The sequence below is a fragment of the Carassius carassius genome, chromosome 4, assembly GCF_963082965.1.
Source record: "Carassius carassius chromosome 4, fCarCar2.1, whole genome shotgun sequence".
Classification (NCBI taxonomy): domain Eukaryota; kingdom Metazoa; phylum Chordata; class Actinopteri; order Cypriniformes; family Cyprinidae; genus Carassius; species Carassius carassius.
In genome coordinates this window covers 784,396-807,544 of record NC_081758.1, presented here as the reverse complement: position 1 = coordinate 807,544, position 23,149 = coordinate 784,396, and the positions used below count along the sequence as shown (strand labels likewise).

The following is a 23,149-nucleotide window of genomic DNA, read 5'->3' as shown; positions in this document are numbered from 1 at the left end:
CAACTCTATAAACCCTGTTTTTTGGCGCTACAAAGGCACAGGACACAACCCTATAAGATGGCCCACTTGCAGAAATCAAGTGAACAGAAATCTTATATTTTCTTTAGTTCTTGCCCAGCCATGATGCATGCATGTCTTGATGCATGATGCATGCAGCAGCTTATTTACGGAGTGTTTTGCTGAGACAGAAATGTCTTTTTGTGTCACTTTCCACATCAAAGGATGCACACAGAAAGGTTCACCCAGGTGAAAAAGACGTAGTATTAAATGCATTAACAATATACTTGAAATTCAAGTATGTTTATAATACATTTGTATTCCCAACATGCTTATTTGAAGTGCATAAACAATATATTGAATTGCATTTTAATATACTTTTCTATTAAATATATGCTTAGTTTATGCTTCTAAGAAATATGCTAAACACAAGCATACTTTTAATGTATTTCTAGAAAAAGTATACTAGAAATACTTTTGTTAATAAATATCCTTAATTACACTTTTAAGTAATATGCTAAACACTAGCACACTTTTAGTATATTCCTAAAAAAGGATAGTAAAAATACTATGTTAGGCTATTAAATATATTCTTCGTTACACTTTTAAGGATCATACTAAACACGAGCATACCTTTAGTGACTTTTCATTGTATTTACAGAAAAGATACTTATGTTACCCTACTTCAAGTATATTTTATGTGTGCTTTGTGTAAGAACATCCTAACAACGTTTAAACTTTTACTGGGTTCTTAATGTACTTTGTAACCATGTGTAGGCCTACTGTAATATATTTTTTATATTTTAAATATTGTATGTATTTATAATATTTTATTTGGAAAAGTACAATATTTTGATAAACATTTTTTACATTTACAATGCTCAAACCTTTGTCAAATATTATAAAGCATTGCATTTCTTAAAATATGTTGTTTAATATGTTGTCATACTGGTCATATGATGCTGCTAAAAATAACATTATTTGGTGTAATGAAATGTGTCCATGCGGTTTAAGGTAAAAAAAAAAATAAAAGCATTATTTTTTTCGCTTCATTATTATAAAAGTGAGGTGTGCTCTGATTGGCCAGCCATCCAGTGCATTGTGATTGGCCGAATACCTCAAGCATGTGATGGAAATGTTACGCCCTTAACACATTGAGATGTGCTGTGCTGTCCGGCCGGAGCGATGAGACATATACAAAAACCCATTATAAACCTGATATAAACATGATTTCTAGTTGTGTCCTATTTTGGAAGGACAAACAAAGTAGACAATGCTTCTTTATGTCACATTTCTGAAGTTCGAAACAAAGCGATCGAGCTAACTCAATAAATATAATGGCTATTTGAAAGGCAAGGTTGTTGTTGTTTTGTGTCAGCATAAACACATCACTAGACAGGTAGCGAACACATTTAGGTAATATTTACAGTTAATATTTAAAGGTAAATATTTAATAATATTTACAGCTGATGGAAAATAGCTGATACTATCGGCTCGGGACATCCCTAATAGTTTAACACTTTGTATTGAACTTAAAACGCATTGTGTTTTTATAGATGTAAATATACATAAAAAAAACAATAACTAGTGCAAAATTATTTATGATGGGGAAAATTATAACAATTTGAAAATGTCTTGATCGACAATCTTGGTCTTATGTTATTTTATTTATTGATTTATTTAGGTTTCTAGGATGCTGAAGAGATGTATGGGAGAATAACAAGAGAAGAAAGTTAAACAGTTTGTAATGTGGGGTTTGGGTTTTGTTTTCATGTCTTTTATTTTGTAGTTGGCACACAGTCATGTTCTGTGTGCTGTGTTCTGATTGGTTCCTTGGTTCATGTGCCATGTTCTCATTGGTTGGTTATTGTTATGTGACCCTCATTGTTTTTAATATAAAGAAAGTTCTATTTTTTTGTCCTCAGGCAGAAGAGAAAGTAAATAGCATAAATGTTTATCTGGAGTAATTATTTTCTTATTAGTATGGTTGAATTGTGTCATTGAAGGTCAGCAGCTGGTTAATAAAATGGGATTAAATACATAAAGGATATTTGTGTTATTTAACATATAATTATTGTAGTTATTATAGTTTGCATCACTTATTTTTTCCTTGTTTTTTTTTTCTTTTTGAGGAATACAGATTTTTTTGTGAGTGATTAATTAATGCTTGTTCACTTTTATTCTAGAACTACAGTGACATCTTTCTGTGACAAAGTGTGTTAGATTAAGATAAGTGAGTTATTTGTCAGGTGCTGGGTCATGGATTAAGATTATAGACTAAAATATTGTGATGTAGTTTTGTTCTTCAGTTGTGGAGTGCACTGCTGCCCCCTGCAGCTCAGCACCTCCACACACACACACACACACACACACACACACACACACACACACACACACACACACACACACACACACACAGGGACAGAAAGTATGGTATTAGAGGAAGTGCAGAGTTATTTAAGGAGTATTTATATGAATATTAGCAGAGAAGGAGGAGGAGGATCTCTGATAAGGAAAGTGTTTCTGCTCCTAGTCACCAGCAGATGGCAGTAATGCGCTCAGAACGCGGACAGCCAATACGAAGAAGAAGAAGAAGAAGAAGAAGAAGAAGGCGCCAAATTTCAAGGCTGTGGGCGGAGTTTGCGTCCCTCAGTAATAACGGAGTGATCTTCTGTGCGTGAGCTGCGTGACAGATCGCAGATTTGCGCTTCTCCAAGTGTCTTTTCTCTTAATCTCTGAGTGTGGAGGATGTGGAGTAACGTGGAGCTGCTCCTGAACGAGGAGACGAACACCGTGCGGCTGTACAGCGACGAGCAGGAGTCCGGGAGCGCGCTTTATCAGGTGGACTCTCTGGTGAAGCTCTCGTCCTCCGAGAAGGTCAGCACACTCCGCTTCTGTCTTTATTAGCGCTCATAACTCTGTCTTTATTAGTTATCACTTAACGTTACTGTCTGTGATCCGTGTGGGGAGCTAAAGTGCCTTGTGCTTCGATACGACATCGATATGGAAACAATTCTTCACCAGAGCGACCATGAAGATATTTGTAAATCACGCATCGATAATAACGTTACTTGTTTTTTTTTGTGGTTTACATTGTTATTTCTCTCTCTCTGTGTGTTTCTATCTCTCTCTGTGTTTATCTCTCTCTTTCTCTCTGTTTCTCTCTCTCTCTCTCTCTCTCTCTCTCTCTCTCTCTCACACACATACTTTCACATTTGTGGTTTACGGAAACTCTCCAAAGGGTTAGGTTTAATGGTGTTTGTACTGTACAAACTGTATTTTCTATCACCCTACACCTACACCTAACGTTACCCTTCACTAAAAACTACTGGCAATTTCTGAATTTCATAAAACACATTTTCTTTAAGCCATTTGTTTTACTGGGACATGGGAAGTGTTCTCTTAAACCATGTAATGTTATTAACGTTACCCGTCATTATACACACTTGTGCCCTCATAAACCATCTATACCAGTACACACAAACTTGTGTACTCTTGTTTTTGTTTTATTGTGTTGGTGTAGTTGTTGTGGTATTGTGTTGTTGTTGTGTTGTTGTTTAGTTGTTGTCTTGTTGTTGTTGTGTTCCTGCACGGCGGTCGTCTCCCAGGCTCTTCTCGTCATGTTCTCATCGCTGTTGTTGTGGTGTTGTGGTATTGTGTTGTTGTTGTGTTGTTGTTTAGTTGTTGTTGTTGTGTTCCTGCAGGTGCGGTCGCCCCCCAGGCTCTTCTCCTCCTGTTCTCCTCGCTGTTGTGTTGTTGTTGTGGTATTGTGCTGTTGTTGTGTTGTTGTTTAGTTGTTGTTGTTGTGTTACTGCAGGTGCGGTCGTCCCCCAGGCTCTTCTCCTCCTGTTCTCCTCACTGCTGTATCCTCGTCGCTGACACCGCTGTGGTTCTGTTCGATCCCAGCTTTCAGAGCGTTCTCATCCACTTGTTCTTCGGTAACTCATGCTCCGTGCTGCTCAGTGAACATCTCTGTTCTCTCAGCCGTGTTCACCGATAACTCTTCTTCTTCTTCTTCTTCTGCTCGTCTCAGACTCTGTAGTGGACGCCGTCACTATCTGCCCTCGAGGACAGTTTCTTCTGGTGGGAGAGAGGAGTGGAAGTCTGCACATCATCTATGTCCCTCTGAAGAAGACTGTGCTGACTAAAGTAAGTGTTCCCTCACTGAGGAGCGAGGTGATGATCATGTGTCCAGTAACACAAGTGTTGTGTGTCCAGACTCTGCACAGACCGAGTCCGTGTGACGGAGAGGAGAGCACCTTCAAGAGCCTGATCCTGCACGAGACGCCTGCTTCAGGAGGTGAGGACGAGGACATGGACACCACACACTGACCGTACGGTCACTGACACATCTCTGTGTGTGTGTGTGTGTGTGTGTGTGTGTGTGTGTGTGTGTTTCAGGAGTCTACGATCTCTTCTTCATCGTTAATGATGGTTTCCTCCACACATCCAATGTTGCCTTGGGGAAAATCCAGAGCGCCATCGAAAGCATGGATCTAGTGGCTTTAAATAAGGTGGAGTTTCATTTCTTTTAGTGTTTTTTACACATTTCTTTTATTAAATCATTAGTACACCCAAAGATGAAGAACCCATAAGAGTTGTGTTAATCTTCACAACACACAGTAAGATTTAATGCGAAGCCCATTCCCTAAAACTCTTAAACTAACCCTTTAAACCGTTATTACCATATTATCATTCACAGTATATGTCTCACACCAGCAAACATCATAACATCCTTCAGAGAAAGAGCAGAAGCAGCTTTAGTTATAAAGTGATGAAGCTAAATTTGGATTGTTCCCACACATATCAGAAACAGGGTCCTGTGAAATCAGTTTAATGTTTTTCCAAATTCACAGTTTTCCATTTTTTAATTTTTCTGGAATACATTTTATTTCTGTTTTAACTTTTTAATGGTCTTTTTTTATGGTTAAATTCAATTTTTATCAAAATATCTCCAATAATTATAATCATAAAACTTACATTTTATCTTTAATTATTTTTAATCGTTAATACAATTTAACACCAGTGTATTAAAAGTTTAACAAAAATGATATATTTAGGGCTCTATGAAATGTTTTATTTTTCTCATCTTCTGTTTTATTGTTGCCAAATTATGTTTTTGCATTTCTAATTTATTTGAATGCACAAAAACAATTTGATGTATTAATTAATTTTTATAATAGCCTATGAAATATATATTATTTTTATTTTATTTTCACTCTGAAATGGTTTTCTATTAATTGTTTTTTTCTGATTATCTAATGAAGGCATAAAACCGGAATTCAAATACCGTATTTTCCGGACTATATTTCCGTATTTTTTGGCTGGTGCTGCGACTTATAGTCAGGTGCGACTTATTTATCAAATTACTTTGACATGAACCGAGAGAAAAGAACCAAGAGAAAAGAACCGAGAGAAATGAAGAGTTCACATTACCGTCTCCAGCAGTGAGAGGGCGCTCTGTGCTGCTCACTGCTCCTGTAGTCTACACTGAACACACAGAGCGCCCTCTCACTGCTGGAGACGGTAATGTGAACTCTTGGTTCTTAATGAATGCGACTTATAGTCCAGTGCGACTTATATATGTTTTTTCCCTCGTCATGACGTATTTTTGGACCGATGCGACTTATAGTCCGAAAAATACGGTAATCTTTTAACCAAATAAAAATTAAATAGACATATTTTATTTTTTGGCAGACAATGGGGAATAACTATTAAGATTAATAAATATTCTTTAAGAAATAAAGTAGTAATAATTGTAGTACGTTCAGTCTACTGAACACCAGTAATGTATTTGAGGTGTAATAATGTCTGAATCATACAGATCAGTGGATATGAGGCTAATTGGTTATTTGGCTGATGTTTCAGATCCAAGATGATATTGTGATGAACTTCTGCTCGACTGAAGAGATTCATGAAGACGGTTGTAACTCGGCGAGTCTGGTCTGTTTGGGAAACACAGTCCATCTTCTGATTGGAGTAAGATTGATCTCCAGCTCGTGATCTGTATTGGGATGATTAGAAAACATTTCATTTCTGGAAGGAAGTTCACTTTTCTGCCATATTGTAGCCTGTTTAATTTCAGTCTATTCAGACTACATTACTGTCAAATGTGTTCAGGCCGATGCTTTGTGTATAACATGCAGGACATTTTTTGTTTGACATTAAACTTAATTTTTAGAATAATTGTACAAAGGTTAAGCAAAACAAATGTGATTATTTCTGAGAACCTTTTATACACCACATACACCCAAACTGAACCGTAGACACTGAAATGACACACTCTAGGAGCTACAGAACAAATATTTTGAGCGTCCCTTCTTCTGTCCCACACACTCGACGTCAGCCAATGCCTATTTATTAAAATCAGCTGGGAAAGATGCAGAACAATGGAAAAAGATTAATCAAAAGCCATGTTCTGTCAGATTTGGCTACCTCCCATTAAAACAGTGGGTTTATAATTGGACATGAAAAATGCTTGTGTAAAGTTATGGTTTATTGTTCCTGAACCAGAAGATGTGCAGGTTAGGGACAAACACTGGTCACCAATTACAAGCACAAAATAATTACTATTAAATGCATATTCAGCAGTAAACTGAATTAAAATGTCTATGAAAAGTTTAATATTTGTGGTGTCAATCAAAAAAATAAAACAATCACACATTTTCTGTAATTAATCATGACTAATTGATTCCTAATATAGTGTCATCATTTTACACTGAACCTCCAAATGAATGTTGAAACAACATAAAGATGGTATATTGTAGATATTTAATGAAATCTCTTTACAAAGTCTCATTATTAACATTTATTTTACGAATACTGCTGATGATGTCTCTTAAACGCATCTTCCTCTCAATTATAGCCATCCAACATTACAGTACAATTAACAGTTATTGTTTTACATTTATCTAGGCTCTGGAAAATATAACAACTTTTAATTTAATGTAAAACAATCTTCACATGAACTACATTTACATTACATTTATGCATTTAGCAGACGCTTTTATCCAAAGTGACTTACAGTGCGTTCAGGCTAACATGTGTTCCCTGGGAATCGAACCCACAACCTTGTGCTGCTAACGCAATGCTCTACCACTGAGCCACAGGAACAAAACTACAAATTGTATATGCATGAAATATACAGCTTAATCTTTATTCAAGCAACAAAAGTGAATCCGCGACTAGAGCAGTCAAGTGATTTCCAGCAATGACAGACTTCACTTTAAAAGCATTGCTGTCTCTTTAAAATCTGCCGTGCATGACACACATCAGGATTCCTCCCAGCTCTTCATGATTATTTTGGACTTCATAACTAATTTAAGAAGAAATCACTTGCCAAAACTGTGTATTTTGACAGAATTGTGTGTGTTTTTGTCGTTTGAAGTGCTACTGGCAGGCAGCTAGCCAGCATACGTTCAGCATGCGTGTCTCATAGCTCCCTCTCACAAGCTCTGGTTGGTGTTGTGTTCTCCAGTAGACTGTAGTTGTTGCCAGGTTTGAGCTAAAGAAACAACATTTAGGACACCGTTTATCAGATTTCTTTGGTGTTTTCAAATCTGAAATCTAATCCTAAACTTAGAGAACAGTTTTGGAGAATTTGATGTTTCCTCATTCAAAGAGACAGGACTGAGAGGCATTTCAAAGATGGCCGCCGAGTGACATGACTGGTCTTAAAGAGACTCTGCTATATATAAATATCTTTCATGTAAAATATCTACTCGGCACAGTACTAAATAAAAAAATATTTTTCTTTTTCACATTTTTCCATATAGTGAGCTGAACTCCACTCGTAGTGTTATAAGCGCTTGTGAACAGTGAGTGGATGAAAGCGTGTGTAATAACGTGCGTGTCTGTCTTGACCTTATCTCAGGCTGTTGGAGTCAATGTTGTTTCTCTTTGGACCATGGGCCCCGAGCAGAAATCATTGTCTCTCACTAAACTCCTCGACTCGACTTTAATGTCAGGTAGGAAATGAGTTCTTGCTATGTTTACTTTTTATGATTAAGTTACCAAGGCTGTAAAGTGTGACATGTTGTGTTTGTCTGTTCAGAGGTGAAGAAGATTCAAGTTGTGGATAATTTAATGTATGTTCTAAACCAAGAGGTAAGAGAACGGCTCATTTTTATGACCTTAAATGTATTAATGATGATTTAACACTAAATCCAGCTCTTCTCGGGGAATTGGGAGCATGATCACATGGAAGAAAAGAGTTTTTTTGGCACAGTTTTGCGGCAGTAACAGCCATTAATTATCAGTTTGAACAGACCTAGATTAAAGTGGACTCAGATCACATTCACACTCGTATATTTAGGAAGCCAAACCATTTTAATATTATAATTGCATTTATTAATGGTGTTGCTATTTTTTTTTATAAAAGACATGGTTTTATCTATCTATTTTAAAAACCCTGTAATGTCTCTCTTGACAGTGTGTGTCTTTGATCATTTCCTCCTGCCTTTACTAATCCATGCAGAAATACAGCCGCTGTTCCACTTCATAACTAATAAACCAATCACAGATATGACACAAAACCAATTGTGTTCAGTAATTCAACACTGGTTAGGTGAAACACACCTCAGACAAATGAGATGAGCACACTGCTTGACCAGTTCACACATTGACGGTGGTGTACTTCTGTGATTTAGTGTGACTGCTTTCACCAGAAATGAGCTGCAGACTTGACTCTGAAGCTGAGAAAGCAGCGTTCAGGTGATCAGAAGCGTCTGGTCACACTAGTGTGAAGCCGTAAGATCTCCACTGATGTGAACATCACGTTGTTCTTCTCTCAGGGCGTGCTCAGCCTGCTGGACTTACACTCCTTCATCATGCTCTGCTGCTGGCCGGATCAATACATCGTGGATTTCCTGCTGATCTCGGACGGAAACTCCTCCTCGATTACACAGCAAGTGTCTCTGATAAGACTCTATAAGACTGGGTGCTTATATCATTATTAATGAACACACTGATGGATTCATTTCTCTTGTATTAAACAGGCAAGATGAAAACAGCTTGAAAATCATGTCCTTGGTAGCTGAAGAAAACAAGGTATTTAATGAGTTGTGTGTGTGTGTGTGTGTGTGTGTGTGTGTGTCTCTGTGTGTGTGTGTGTGTGTGTGTGTCTCTGTGTGTCTCTGTGTGTCTGTGTCTCTCTCTGTGTGTGTGTGTGTCTCTGTGTGTCTGTCTCTGTGTGTGTGTGTGTGTGTGTGTGTGTGTGTCTCTGTGTGTCTGTCTGTGTGTGTGTGTGTGTGTCTCTGTGTGTGTGTGTGTGTGTGTGTGTGTGTCTCTGTGTGTGTGTGTCTCTCTCTGTGTGTGTGTGTGTCTCTGTGTGTCTGTCTCTCTCTGTGTGTGTGTGTCTCTGTGTGTGTGTGTGTGTGTGTGTGTCTGTGTCTCTCTCTGTGTGTGTGTGTGTGTGTGTCTCTGTGTGTCTGTGTCTCTCTCTGTGTCTCTGTGTGTGTGTGTGTGTGTGTGTGTGTCTCTGTGTGTCTGTGTCTCTCTCTGTGTCTCTGTGTCTCTGTGTGTGTGTGTGTGTGTGTGTGTGTGTGTCTCTGTGTGTCTGTGTCTCTCTCTCTGTGTGTGTGTGTGTGTGTGTGTCTCTGTGTGTCTGTCTCTCTCTGTGTCTCTGTGTGTGTGTGTGTGTCTCTGTTTGTCTGTGTCTCTCTCTGTGTGTGTGTGTGTGTGTGTGTCTCTGTGTGTCTGTGTCTCTCTCTGTGTCTCTGTGTGTGTGTGTGTGTCTCTGTGTGTCTGTGTCTCTCTCTGTGTGTGTGTGTGTGTGTGTGTCTCTGTGTGTCTGTGTCTCTCTCTGTGTCTCTGTGTGTGTGTGTCTCTGTGTGTCTGTGTCTCTCTCTGTGTCTCTGTGTGTGTGTGTGTGTCTGTGTCTCTCTCTGTGTCTGTGTGTGTGTGTGTGTGTGTGTGTGTGTGTCTCTGTCTGTCTGTGTGTCTGTCTGTGTGTGTGTGTGTGTCTCTGTGTGTGTGTGTGTGTGTGTGTGTCTCTGTGTGTGTGTGTGTCTCTGTGTGTGTGTGTGTCTCTCTCTGTGTGTGTGTCTCTGTGTGTCTCTGTGTGTCTGTGTCTCTCTCTGTGTGTGTGTGTGTCTCTGTGTGTCTGTCTCTGTGTCTCTGTCTGTGTGTGTGTGTGTGTGTCTCTGTGTGTGTGTGTCTCTCTCTGTGTGTGTGTGTGTGTGTTTGTGTCTCTGTGTGTGTGTGTGTGTGTTTGTGTCTCTGTGTCTCTGTGTGTGTGTCTGTGTGTGTGTGTCTGTGTCTCTGTGTGTGTGTCTTGTGTGTGTGTGTGTGTGTGTGTCTTGTGTGTGTGTGTGTGTCTCTGTGTGTGTGTGTGTGTGTCTCTCTGTGTGTGTGTGTGTGTGTGTGTGTCTCTGTGTGTGTGTGTGTGTGTGTGTGTGTCTGTGTCTCTGTGTGTGTGTGTGTGTCTCTCTGTGTGTGTCTCTCTGTGTGTGTCTCTCTGTGTGTGTGTGTGTGTGTGTGTGTGTGTGTGTGTGTGTGTGTTGGAGATGTCAAAAAAAAAATCCACATTCGAATCCAAAAATGTGTGTGTATAAATATAGTTCTAGTTGTATAAGTCAAAGTGATAACCGCTTAATAAACGTCTGTGATCACAACAGCATTGCTATTAAGAGCACTTCCTTTAGGTCAGCAGTTCTCCGTTCCAGTCCTCGGGCCCCAGCCCTGTTTAACACACCTGTATTAAACAGGACACACCTATATTACATGGAGCAAAGATGAAAACAATGCAATCAAATAATTAAACATTCAGAGGTACATTCATATAATGAATTAATTCATATATTCATTTGTATAATTCCCTTAGCACTCTTTCACCACCTCTGCTGTGCACCTGAGTCTGTTACTGAAAACTGTGCTTTATGCTGGACAGGGTTCATTTATCGCCAGTTGTTCTAATCGCGGTACTCTAATACGGGTTTAATGATGATAAAAAGATGAAACGGTAATACTAACCGTGGGGGAATTTTTTCAATCTTTTGCTGCACATAACTATATTCTTTGGTGTTTCTTCAGTTTAGCTACAAGACGATGTCATCATCCTTCGCCGATCCTCCGCCCCTTTTATAATGATCAATCACTTATTAGTGTCACTGTCACTTTTGAGATTCGCGATCGCTCGTACTCTCTTCATACTATGGAGTACTTACCACACATTTTACAAGATTGTATGTTTGTCAGTGGTACTGAGGATCTGCAGATCAGAGTTCTGTTGACTGATCTATATATAATGAACCTCTATTATATATCTCCATCTGTAGTCAAATCACCTTTATTTATATAGCACTTTAAACAAAATGCATTGCGTCAAAGCAACTGAACAACATTCATTAGGAAAACAGTGTCAATAATGCAAAATGATAGTTAAAGGCAGTTCATCATTGAATTCAGTTATGTCATCTCTGTTCAGTTAAATCTGTGCATTTATTTTCAATCAAGTCAACGATATCGCTGTAGATGAAGTGACCCCAACTAAGCAAGCCAGAGGCGACAGCGGCAAGGAACCGAAACTCCATCGGTGACAGAATGGAGAAAAAAACCTTGGGAGAAACCAGGCTCAGTTGGGTGGCCAGTTCTCCTCTGACCAGACGAAACCAGTAGTTCAATTCCAGGCTGCAGCAAAGTCAGATTGTGCAGAAGAATCATCTGTTTCCTGTGGTCTTGTCCTGGTGCTCCTCTGAGACGCAGGATTTCTGCTCCGCCTGAGATTACACATCCCACGAACACATTTAAGTCTCTTGTGTGGGAACATTTTGGTTTTCCAGTGGAGTACAGGAATGGAATTTGTGTCGTAGACAAAGAACACACCATCTGTCGATATGGGTTTTTCTATAGCCGATGTTTAGAGGTCAGGGTCAGCCGATGGCCGATATGTGCTGCCGATTTTTATGACCGATATCTTGAAGTTTTCCCCTTCATTTGCATGCTAAAATGTCACACTAATAATAAGTGGAAGCACAACATTTCTAAACTTAACAATCATTTATTGAACACTGACTTGAACCATCATAAAACTGTCAATCATTTACATTAAAGTTTTAGTGCATTCATCAAGCAGAATTTTGTTGTAACATAATTGTAAACTTAAATATACATTGAAATAAAATTAATACAACTTTATAAATAAAAATAAATTAAACTGAAAAATATTTAAAAAAAAATGCATACAAAATAAATAGTAGTGCTGCACACTAGCAACCAGGAACATTTGTGTTGAATGAATTAAATTGTGTTAAATGACAGAACATTCTAAGTGCATTCTAACTTTATGCTTTTTGCAACTTTCTGCATTTTTATATAAAACAAAGTCCTCAAGTAACTGAAAAAAAACCTAAAGGTTTTCATGCACTTGACTTGGCAGCATCAAAATTCTCTTTTAATGCAAATAACATGGCAGCAAACCCTTCATTTTTGATTGAAGGAAATAATGTAAACATTACAGAACAATATAATGATAAAAATGAATGCCCTTTAATTTTAACTCCGTTGCAGTCCTTGAATCTTCCTCACTCTACCCAGCTTTCACTGAAAGTTCTCAGTACTCCCAGTTTAAGAGGCGGCTCCTCTTGTTGTCATATATATTCCCAGTCTCGCTGAATACTGTCTCGCTGGGAACAGAGGAGGGGGGTGGACAGAGGAATTTCCTTGCCAGTGGTGCAAGAAGGTGCAGGTGGGATGTATTCTGTTTCCACCATTCCAGTGGCTGACCAGTCTGTCTGTCAATCAATGGCTCTCTGAGGTACTGATCCAGCTGCTCAGTGATGTGTTGCTCATCATCACTCTCCTGAGTAGGAATTCCATGAGGCCCCAAGATGTTTGCATACATGTGTTCAAGAACACTGGAGGGACCAGGTAATTTTTCATCTTCCACCCTTCTCTGTTTTGGGTCTGATACTAGGTCCTCAGTGGTGGCTGTTTTCAGTTGCTCGGACACAATTGCATGCTCTTCTTTTATCTATCGTTTTGCCTTGTTCAGTGTGTCCACTGCAAAAAAGACATGACCCTTATAATGGGGGTCCAGCAGTGTCGCAAGCACTAAACATTTTGTGTCCTCCATCCTTGCAATCCTTTTCTGCAAGCTTTGCAGCATGGTTTCTCTTCGTGTTTTGATCCCCCTTGTGTTAGGACCCTCTGCCTGAAGCACCATCTTTAGCACAGCAATGCTTGGGATGACACTAGAGATGGAAGCCTCTGACCTGCTAATCTCGAAGGGGACTTCCTCAACAGGTTCCAACGTGTCAATCAAATTGGAAACTGTGTCCCATTGATCTGCAGCTACAGTAGCAATTTTTCCATATTCTCCAGCATAGATATTGAGTGCTCGTTTATGCTCCAGCATCCTCTGCATCATGTGGAGTGTGGAGTTCCAGCGAGTGGGTTCAGACTGAATGATACTGTGCTGGGGGAGGCCAAGATCTTTTTGAATTTTTTTCAGATTCTGCTTTGCGAGCACAGAGAGGTTGAAATGTTTAGCTATGTTCTTTAACTTGGCATTAACGTCCAGCACTGCTCGCTGACTGTTGATGCCACCGGTCACCATAAGCTGTATGGTGTGTGCGCTGCAGCTGAGATCAGGTATTTCTGCCAATCTGAGGCCCTTAACCATGTTAGCACCACTGTCACGGAGCACAAGTACAACCCTGTCGTGGCTGATGTCCCAGTACTTCAGCAGGCTGATGAACATGTTGCTGATGTACTCCCCAGTGTGGGAGCCAGACATGGCCTTGGCATTTAGGACGACTTGTTTCCTTTCCCAGTTGACATCAATGAAATTACATGTTAGACTCATCAGTGCTTCAGTGTCCCCAGACCAACAGTCTGTCGTGAGAGACAAAAAAGGACCAGCATCCTCTGCAATCAGTGCTTTTATTTTCTTTTCAACTTTTGCCACTATACCATCTAGGATGTCTGTGCGGTAGTGGTAGTTCTCTGTTTTTAGGTTGTATCTGGGCTCCATTGCAGCCACCACCCTCCGAAAACCAATACCTGAGACAAATGTAAATGGCTGATTGTCTGTGGCAATCATTTCCATTACTAATGTGTAAAGTTTTTTTAACCTGGGATCTGATTTCTGCCATTTACGTTGGGCATCAAACATTTCTGTTAGAGTTGGCTGAGATACATTGGCTGTAGAGGCAGCTGCTGCTTTTTCTTTCTGTGCATCTTTGTAAGCCTGGAGGTGGTGACACCGCAGATGACTCCACAAATTTGTGGTGTTTTTCTTTTTACCTTTTTCAGCTCCCAAGCTCACCAGTCCATTGCAGATATATTACACCTGGCTTTCCCTGGAGTTGGCTCTGTGAAATGCTGCCATACTGGATTTGATTTTTGTTCAGCCATCAGACAGCAATTACTAACAAAAGAAACATTCATGGTTAGCATTTTAGTGGTGTCTTCATTTTCAATTCAGTCTATAATTCCAATACACATTAAAACAATTACACTCTAATTGATAGTTTAAAATAACCAAAACAATTCACTAATGTGTTGTTTTTGTTGTTAACAGATTGCTTACAAGTTACAAACCAAATTACCATAATCTAGTTATCACAAAAAAAAAAAAAAATGTGTTAAACCCTTGGTGATTTCTGACATTCTTGACGGTTACATTAGACCGGTTTAATGAGGTTAATAACTGTGACGTGTATATTGGTCGTAACACGTCATTATGCTGATGTTAATTTTTATTCGCATTACACAGTTAACACACGCAGATTCGCATATAATTCAGCTGCATATTTATTGATGCAAATAGAGATGTCAGCGTTTATTCTGAGGCTTTTTTCAAGTGGCGTTTGCACACATAATACCGCTGCAGACGCATTTTACAGCATTAAGGTAACGTTAATCGATTAATTGATCCTTAATTTAAACAACGATAAATCGTGGAAATTATCAAAAATTGACATCCATAAATGCAAATGAGTTGGATGGAAACCTGGCTATTGTCTGCATCAAACCATGCTTCTGAACAAATGTCACCATTCTGGGCAGCTCCAGGACAGCTGTCTCTTCGAGCACGCTGCTGTCTGTGAGCAGGGCAGAGTAACATAGCCCTCAATCACACTGTAGTGTTTGTGAGAGCTGCCAACTTCTCCACGCCATGCACAGAGTGAAATTCTCAGACTCTAATACAGGAAAAATAAAACTGAACTTATAACATTGGGGCTAATATGTTAGCAAGCAAGTTGCTGATAGTGGACTAACTTACAGTCCTTAAAGCGAACCTTAAACCAGCTGTAGCATTATGCCAGTTCCCGACGGTTCTATGCTATTAGTTTTTTCTTTCACTAAGTAAAGCAACAACTTCATAGTTTAGTAATATATAGTAAATATATGTCCATAAGCAAATATCAGAATTTAAGCCTTACCTTTATCTCCAAGGACAGTTGTGAGAGTCGTCCAAAAGTTTTGGCTTGGGGTCCTTTAGATGCGGCAGCAACACTTTCCACCGCACCAATAACATGGGGCTGCCCGCGGACATGCCTAACTTTAAATCGGTGCTACTAAACACGGATATCGGCCGATGCCGATATATATAAAAAATGACAAATATCGGCCCGATACATTGGCCAACTGATGTATCGGTCGACCTCTAGTTGTGATCTTCTCTGTGTTTGGGGTTGGGATCTTCTTCTTCTCTGTGTTTGGGGTTGGGATCTTCTCCTTCTCTGTGTTTGGGGTTGGGATCTTCTCCTTCTCTGTGTTTGGGGTTGGGATCTTCTCCTTCTCTGTGTTTGGGGTTGGGATCTCCTTCTCTGTGTTTGGGGTTGGGATCTTCTCCTTCTCTGTGTTTGGGGTTGGGATCTTCTTCTTCTCTGTGTTTGGGGTTGTGATCTTCTCTGTGTTTGGGGTGGTGATCTTCTTCTTCTCTGTGTTTGGGGTTGGGATCTTCTCCTCTGTGTTTGGGGTTGGGATCTTCTCTGTGTTTGGGGTTGGGATCTTCTCCTTCTCTGTGTTTGGGGTTGGGATCTTCTCCTTCTCTGTGTTTGGGGTTGTGATCTCCTTCTCTGTGTTTGGGGTTGGGATCTTCTCCTTCTCTGTGTTTGGGGTTGGGATCTTCTCCTTCTCTGTGTTTGGGGTTGGGATCTTCTCCTTCTCTGTGTTTGGGGTTGGGATCTTCTTCTTCTCTGTGTTTGGGGTTGTGATCTTCTCTGTGTTTGGGGTTGGGATCTTCTCCTCTGTGTTTGGGGTTGTGATCTTCTCTGTGTTTGGGGTTGTGATCTTCTCTGTGTTTGGGGTTGTGATCTTCTCTGTGTTTGGGGTGGTGATCTTCTCTGTGTTTGGGGTGGTGATCTTCTCTGTGTTTGGGGTTGGGATCTTCTCCTTCTCTGTGTTTGGGGTTGGGATCTTCTCCTTCTCTGTGTTTGGGGTTGGGATCTTCTCCTTCTCTGTGTTTGGGGTTGGGATCTTCTCCTTCTCTGTGTTTGGGGTTGGGATCTTCTCCTTCTCTGTGTTTGGGGTGGTGATCTTCTCCTTCTCTGTGTTTGGGGTGGTGATCTTCTCCTTCTCTGTGTTTGGGGTGGTGATCTTCTCCTTCTCTGTGTTTGGGGTTGGGATCTTCTCCTTCTCTGTGTTTGGGGTGGTGATCTTCTCCTTCTCTGTGTTTGGGGTGGTGATCTTCTCCTTCTCTGTGTTTGGGGTGGTGATCTTCTCCTTCTCTGTGTTTGGGGTTGGGATCTTCTCCTTCTCTGTGTTTGGGGTGGTGATCTTCTCCTTCTCTGTGTTTGGGGTTGGGATCTTCTCCTTCTCTGTGTTTGGGGTGGTGATCTTCTCCTTCTCTGTGTTTGGGGTGGTGATCTTCTCCTTCTCTGTGTTTGGGGTTGGGATCTTCTCCTTCTCTGTGTTTGGGGTTGGGATCTTCTCCTTCTCTGTGTTTGGGGTTGGGATCTTCTCCTTCTCTGTGTTTGGGGTTGGGATCTTCTCCTTCTCTGTGTTTGGGGTTGGGATCTTCTCCTTCTCTGTGTTTGGGGTGGTGATCTTCTCCTTCTCTGTGTTTGGTCTTGGGATCTTCTCCTTCTCTGTGTTTGGGGTGGTAATCTTCTCTGTGTTTGGGGTTGTGATCTTCTTCTCTGTGTTAAGGGTCGTGGCAGGAAGCTGGTGGTGCAGTCGCTGCCTTCGATGGAGGTTTTCTACTCTCTAGAAGTGTCTTCAGAGTCGTGGTTGATCCAGAGGGGAATCAGCATGGTAATTAAAACACTGGATCTGTGGAAATCATCTAATGCAGATGTAACAGATTAGTTTCTGATGCGCTGTTGTCTACGTGGCTTGTAGAGGTGTCCAGTCTAGTTTCTGCTAGCTGTATCTGAGTCTAATATTATATTCTGCTGTACACTGATTAAAGCAGCACTGGCTGTGTTTATTTCTTCTCTTCACGGCTGGTGCTGGAAAGCCTATGGGATAAATTTTAATTATAGATGTGGGTTTATGTTATTAACCAGTATTGATGACCAGTGCCGATTATCTTGTTTGAAGTAATATATCAGTCGGGGAGAGTTATGGCCGAGCAAACTCCTAAATCCTCTGTTTTCCTCAGGATCCGATCTATTTGCTGGAGGGAGTTGTGCCGAACACAAAGAGGTGGCTCACAGACACACTCATGAGTCTATGAATATTAAGACCATTGTTATTGTGATGTTAATATGTTGTTGCAGTATATTTCTGGATGATTTCTGATTTGAATGTCTTCTAGCGGTCCTGAAGATCCAGTGTCTGCTGTTGTGATCCGATGCTTCACCGAGGCTCTGCCAGAGAACAGGTGTGCTCCTCAAACATACAGGAGACTCACGCTCGTCCTTTAGTCTGGCTTAGACACTAGATGACACGTACAGATCTGTATAAACAGGGCTGAACCTGAATGAGAGAGGATTCTCGTCAGATCTAGATCCGTATGTCAGTCTGTTAGTGCAGTATTTATGGCTGAATGATGGCTTTATTTCTGTTAGTCACAACAGTTTCTCTGTGTAGTTTAATGAGTTTAACCCCTTCATTGCTGATATTTTGTCTGCATTGTGTCTGATTCGATTGTAACCTTCTCCCCAAACATTGTAACTAACTAGTCTTTCATGACCGTTTAACCTTTTCAGACACGTTTGTGGTCTTTGTTCACACAACAGTACAGCACAAGCTTCATGCCACTCCGATGAAGTAAAACATCCAAAAAGCAAAGTGTTTCAGACTAACATGACTGAACAAAACCAGAGAGTTCAATACTTCAGTAAAAGACATTGTCCTTGACTTCCTGGCGGTTGTTTTCAGTGTCTGCTTGCAGTGTTGTGTACAGTGTGATCTTCTCCCTCCAGACTGAACAAACTTCTGTATAAGCACAAGTTTGAAGAAGCAGAGAAGTTCGCCAAAGCCTTTGGACTTGATGTTGAAGTAAGGCCCTGGTGAAGTGTAAGCGTCTGCTTTATGAGAGCATGTTCCTGGAGAGCTGAGCAGGTCTGTTTGTGTGTGTTGTAGCTGGTGTATAAGGTCAAGCTCAATGTGGTGCTGGAAAAGCTGATCTCAGCATCAGGAAGTGATCAAACCCTGGAGTGGCCCGAGCTCATCGAAGAGGCCAAGACCAACCTGATGAAGATCACGGTAATACTCCGCTTCATGTGATCATAACAGTCTTAGTCTGAACACGAGTCATGTATAGTCAATATGTTCAGATCCCTGTCAGACATTGAGACTAAACCAAAGGAGAGTTTTGTCTGTGCTGAACATGCGTTGGTCCCGTGTCCCGCAGGACGAGCAGTTTGTGGTGCAGTACTGTCTGACTGCTTCCTGGCCCTCTCTGAGCATCGCTGAAGAGATGCTGAGCTACACCTCCAGCCGCTTCCCCTGCTGCCAGATACACACAGCCCTGGCCAAACTCGCCACCTTCGCCAGCGTCTATGGGCCGCAGCACTTCGAGTACGTTCAGCAGACCGGTCTGTCTCCGTTATCAGAGTCTGGGACATGTATTCTGTGCTCCTCATCTCTCTTGTCATCTACAGGGGCATAGCATGGATTGAGTTCCTGAACAGTGCGGATTATCTCAAAGACATCCTCGCTCTTCTGAAGGAGGGCAATCTGACTGGAGCACAGTACTTGTGGCTTCGACATGAGGTACTCCTGAAAACATGTTACATGCGGTTTAATGCAGACACCGTTCGCTCATCAATGACTCTGTGTTGGAGTGTTTCATATTATGATAGTTCTACACACTAAAACATTATTAATAGACTCTAAAATTAATTTAGCTGCTAAATTAGTTGCAGTTTAAATGATGAACCCTAGTCTTTCATATAGTCAGTCTTACACGTGTTCTGTAGCTCATAGTGAACACAAAGCATCAGTTTCAAACACTCAAAGCTAAACTGCACCTGTTGTTTCTCGGAGTGTTTTCTGTCATTCAGAGAAATGCACCAACGATCAGTTTGGCCAATCATTTTCATAAAGGCTAACATGCATTAGGGTTGGGCCGATAGACGATGGCTGATGAACCCCAGTTACCCGGCTGGCTGGCTGCCAAACATGTATCGCTTCCATTCTGTCATTAAAACATGGGGAATGCAAGTTTTCAGAATAAATCAATTTTCAGAATTTCCACAAAATATCTGCAGAATCTGGGCTTAGGAGCATCCCGTGATGTTATCGCAGAAAGCCTTGCATTCTCATCAGGACAGATGTACAAGAGCTACACTGGATAAACAGACTGAAAGTGGAATGAATCGGCGCTAGTTCGTGCTGCGCAGACCGTTTATCTGCTCGAGCCGGACACACAACAGCGTTACACACAGCGCTGGGAGATACAGTGAAGAAAACGGTCCAATACACCACAGAATCAACATCTCTGTGAAATCTTGTGAGAAGCATTCAGATTCAGCGGAGGATTCTGTTAAAGCAGATATCAGAACAAACGCCACTGATGTGGAAACCAGGAAAACATTGTTCAATAAACACAGGATCTCAACCATTCTCCATGGGTTTAACTAAAGGACAACTTGAGACCACACAACTTTAACCAGCACTTCAATGCTTTAGGTATTACCGAATTTGAAATTTATTTTTAATGTGACGATATTTGTTCATCTTTAATAGGTTTCCCCCATGTATAAAACTAAGTTTTATAATGTAAGAAAGCAAACACTTATTTAAAAAAATTAAATAAAAAGATATGACCACTAGTAAATGGCTGCAGAGAAGTATTTATAGGTCATTTCCACTCCCTAATATCGCCTATATATTTTTGTATTCATTTAATTATATTTAGACATTATAAATGACCGTAATAAAAGTACACTTTATCAGATGTACAATATTTATTACCTCTGTAAGACGTCTGCTAAAGATCCGGTTTACTCTGACAAATGTCTCAGAAGCAGTTTTACATCTGTTCTACTAAATGTGTATTTGACATCTGACAGGAAACATCTTCGAGACGTACTGCAGATGAACAAGCACTCTGAAAACACATCTTTCACATCTCTGAGCTGTAGATGTGTGATCAAGGCGCTTCACTGTCAGGTGTTGAAGACACCTTCTGTAGATCTTAATGGCTCTAGTGCTGGTGTCCTCAAACATTAGTCTGGAGCGGTTCTCCAAGTCAGAAAAGACATAACTGTGTTCTCTGTGCTATATTTTCACTGCAAAACAATTTGACATTTGCACATTTGAGAAAAGCCGCATTAAAATCAGTAATTTTGATCGCAAAAATCACAAAAAAAGAAAACCTGTTTGGTAGATCTACAGTATATGCTTACATAGTGTTTGTATTCGAACATTTTCACGCATTTGTGATCATTTTATTATTTAACCTACTGTTGCTATTCGGCAATAGTAGCTATAATATTGGAAAATGTATTTAAGTAAATGGAGGTTGGAGTAGACTAACTCAGGATTAATAGCTCCAGTCTAGGCACAAACAGCGGGCCACGGGTCCTGCTCCACCTCTCAAATCAGCTCAATATATAGGTCAGCGGTTCTTAAACCCTCACAAAATATTATGCTTTCCAAGTACCACCATTGTGACTAACATTGACATGGCTTGTGATGGGCATAGTGCTATAGACTCACTGTAATGCTTAATCTGGAGGTTTAGCATGGCTCTGATAAAGACTAACATAAATTATAGGGATTTTGTTTAAATTATTGTATTGTATGTTTAATCGTATCCTGAGTACCAGCAATAGTGAGTCACAGCTGGAGAACCAATGATCTAACTTTGACAAAACAGTCCTGACACATCGATCACTGAGATATGTAGCCCAACGCTTGGCTCATGCTTTACTTTAGGATAATAATGCTATAATTAAAGGCTAAGGTTTTCTAATAAAGCAATAAGCCCTGCGAAGCAGTGTTTTCTGCGAAGCCTTGTCCAAAACTATGGACAAAGGACCATTGTGACATCTTGATGAATCCCTCTGCTTTACTTAAATGTATCAGCTTGATTTATTTTAATAACACCTGTGCTTACTTCACGGCCTCCTCTTTTTTAGATTGTGTTGTGTTACTGACTAATGATCTATGAAGATGTCTCCTTCCTCTTGTCATTATTTCTATTCTTATCTCTGTGGGCAGTTTTTGAGTCCAGTGTTGGTTAAGTTATAATGACCTCGTTACATTGTGATGCAATATCTTATTCAGTTGGAAAGATATTTAATTTACGCCACTACAGTTGCAGCTTGAAGTCGCGCTGGTATTAAAAACTGTTTTGAAGGTATTAAAAAGGTAGTAAAAGGTATTAAATTTAACTTAAGAAGTTCTGTACCCTGGTCAGATGGGAAACAATAGAACAACAGTAATGCCTATGGGAATAATGCCCAAAACACACTGCAAAAATACATTTTGTAATTGTTTTAATGGAAACCATAAGAATTTCTGTGGTGGTTTCTATTGTTTTATTCAGCAGGGTAACTATACCCATACTGTGCTGCACACTTCTGACAATATTAAGCTGAAGCTTGACTTTGCAAAATTAAAAACGCAAATCAAATAACAATATACAAAAAAAATAACAAATAACAAACAAAAAAAAAAAAAAAAGGACAGCACTTTTAGAGTTCATCCCACTATTTGATGTGAGCATAAGTATTGGAACAGTTGAACTTAAGAGCGATAAAAAGCTAATATTTAGTTGCAGATCCCTTGCATGCAATCAGAGCAGTGAGTCTGTAACACACAGACAATCATTACACTCTCGATCTTCTGCTTTGAAATGCTTTACTCCAGCTTTTAATGCAGCCAATTCCAACTGTTGCTTGTTTTGGGAGTTTCTGTCTTTTGTCTCCTCCTCAGCTGGTGAAATTAATGTTCAATTGGATTTAAATCTGGAGATTGATTTGGGCAATCTAAGACTTTACATTTGTTTGCCCTGATAAAGTCCTTGACTGAACTGGAGGATGTTTTGGGTCATTGTCCCGATCCAATATTAAGTGCTTTCTAATGACTTGGTGGCATTTTCTTGAATATTGGTAGCCAAGATGATTTTGTACCCTTCCAAATCCATTCTGCTCCTGCCATCATACATTAAGTCATCAATAAAATGAAGAGGTCCTGTTCTAGAGCCCATGCCATCACACCACCTCCACCAAGCTTTAAGATTGTGTTCGTTTTGTTGGCATATATCCCACAAGCCCCCATTAATTTCTGACCTTGGTATTCAGTATTTACTACCGAGACAAGGAAGGTGCTAGATCATTTAAATCACTTTGAATTTTTATTTATTTATTATTATTCAGTATTGTAAGTTTGTTTCTACGGTGGATTTCGATGATGATCAGATGAAGTGTATATCTCCAGGGGGAGTTTTCCAGGGAGTTTGATGAGAGCTGTCTGCACGCTCTGCTGGGCTCCATCCCGTCGGACGTCCCGTCTCAGGACCTGAGGCTCTGGTTTAAGGGTGTTGTGGTCCCGTTTGTGTGGAGGGTGTTGCCCAGTGGACAGGTATGACTTCAAACTCCATGCTTTCAGATCGTCTTGACCACATCAGTGTTTTGTGACTTCAATTAAACACCAGTTATAAAAAACAAAAAACAAATTGTGTTGTCTGTTGAATGACATCTGGCATCATTGATTCTAATCCTGCTAATGATGTCTCTGTTAAATGCTTTTCTTTCTCAATTCTAGCCTTTAATCATAACCATTCAACTTTACAGTATAATTAAAA

The 23,149-nt window shown here is 40.2% G+C and overlaps 1 protein-coding gene across 2 annotated transcripts in view; it reads left to right on the top strand.

Annotated features, from left to right (window-relative positions):
* Positions 1–2,596: 2,596 nt before the first annotated feature.
* kntc1 (kinetochore associated 1) overlaps positions 2,597–23,149 on the top strand; it is a 113,942-nt gene continuing 93,389 nt past the window's right edge. The window contains exons 1-18 of one of the 2 annotated variants that reach the window (XM_059544220.1): positions 2,597–2,874; positions 3,815–3,935; positions 4,031–4,146; positions 4,216–4,297; positions 4,399–4,511; positions 5,866–5,976; positions 7,871–7,964; positions 8,051–8,103; positions 8,790–8,902; positions 8,994–9,045; positions 17,095–17,199; positions 17,549–17,592; positions 17,705–17,770; positions 18,315–18,390; positions 18,475–18,597; positions 18,746–18,912; positions 18,996–19,107; positions 22,783–22,926. In XM_059544220.1, coding sequence (XP_059400203.1) covers positions 2,746–2,874; positions 3,815–3,935; positions 4,031–4,146; positions 4,216–4,297; positions 4,399–4,511; positions 5,866–5,976; positions 7,871–7,964; positions 8,051–8,103; positions 8,790–8,902; positions 8,994–9,045; positions 17,095–17,199; positions 17,549–17,592; positions 17,705–17,770; positions 18,315–18,390; positions 18,475–18,597; positions 18,746–18,912; positions 18,996–19,107; positions 22,783–22,926 — 1,821 coding nt within the window. In that variant the 5' untranslated portion in view covers positions 2,597–2,745. Of the gene's footprint in view, positions 2,875–3,814; positions 3,936–4,030; positions 4,147–4,215; positions 4,298–4,398; positions 4,512–5,865; positions 5,977–7,870; positions 7,965–8,050; positions 8,104–8,789; positions 8,903–8,993; positions 9,046–17,094; positions 17,200–17,548; positions 17,593–17,704; positions 17,771–18,314; positions 18,391–18,474; positions 18,598–18,745; positions 18,913–18,995; positions 19,108–22,782; positions 22,927–23,149 lie in introns of those variants that run through there. The other variant, XM_059544212.1, reaches the window with a different exon arrangement.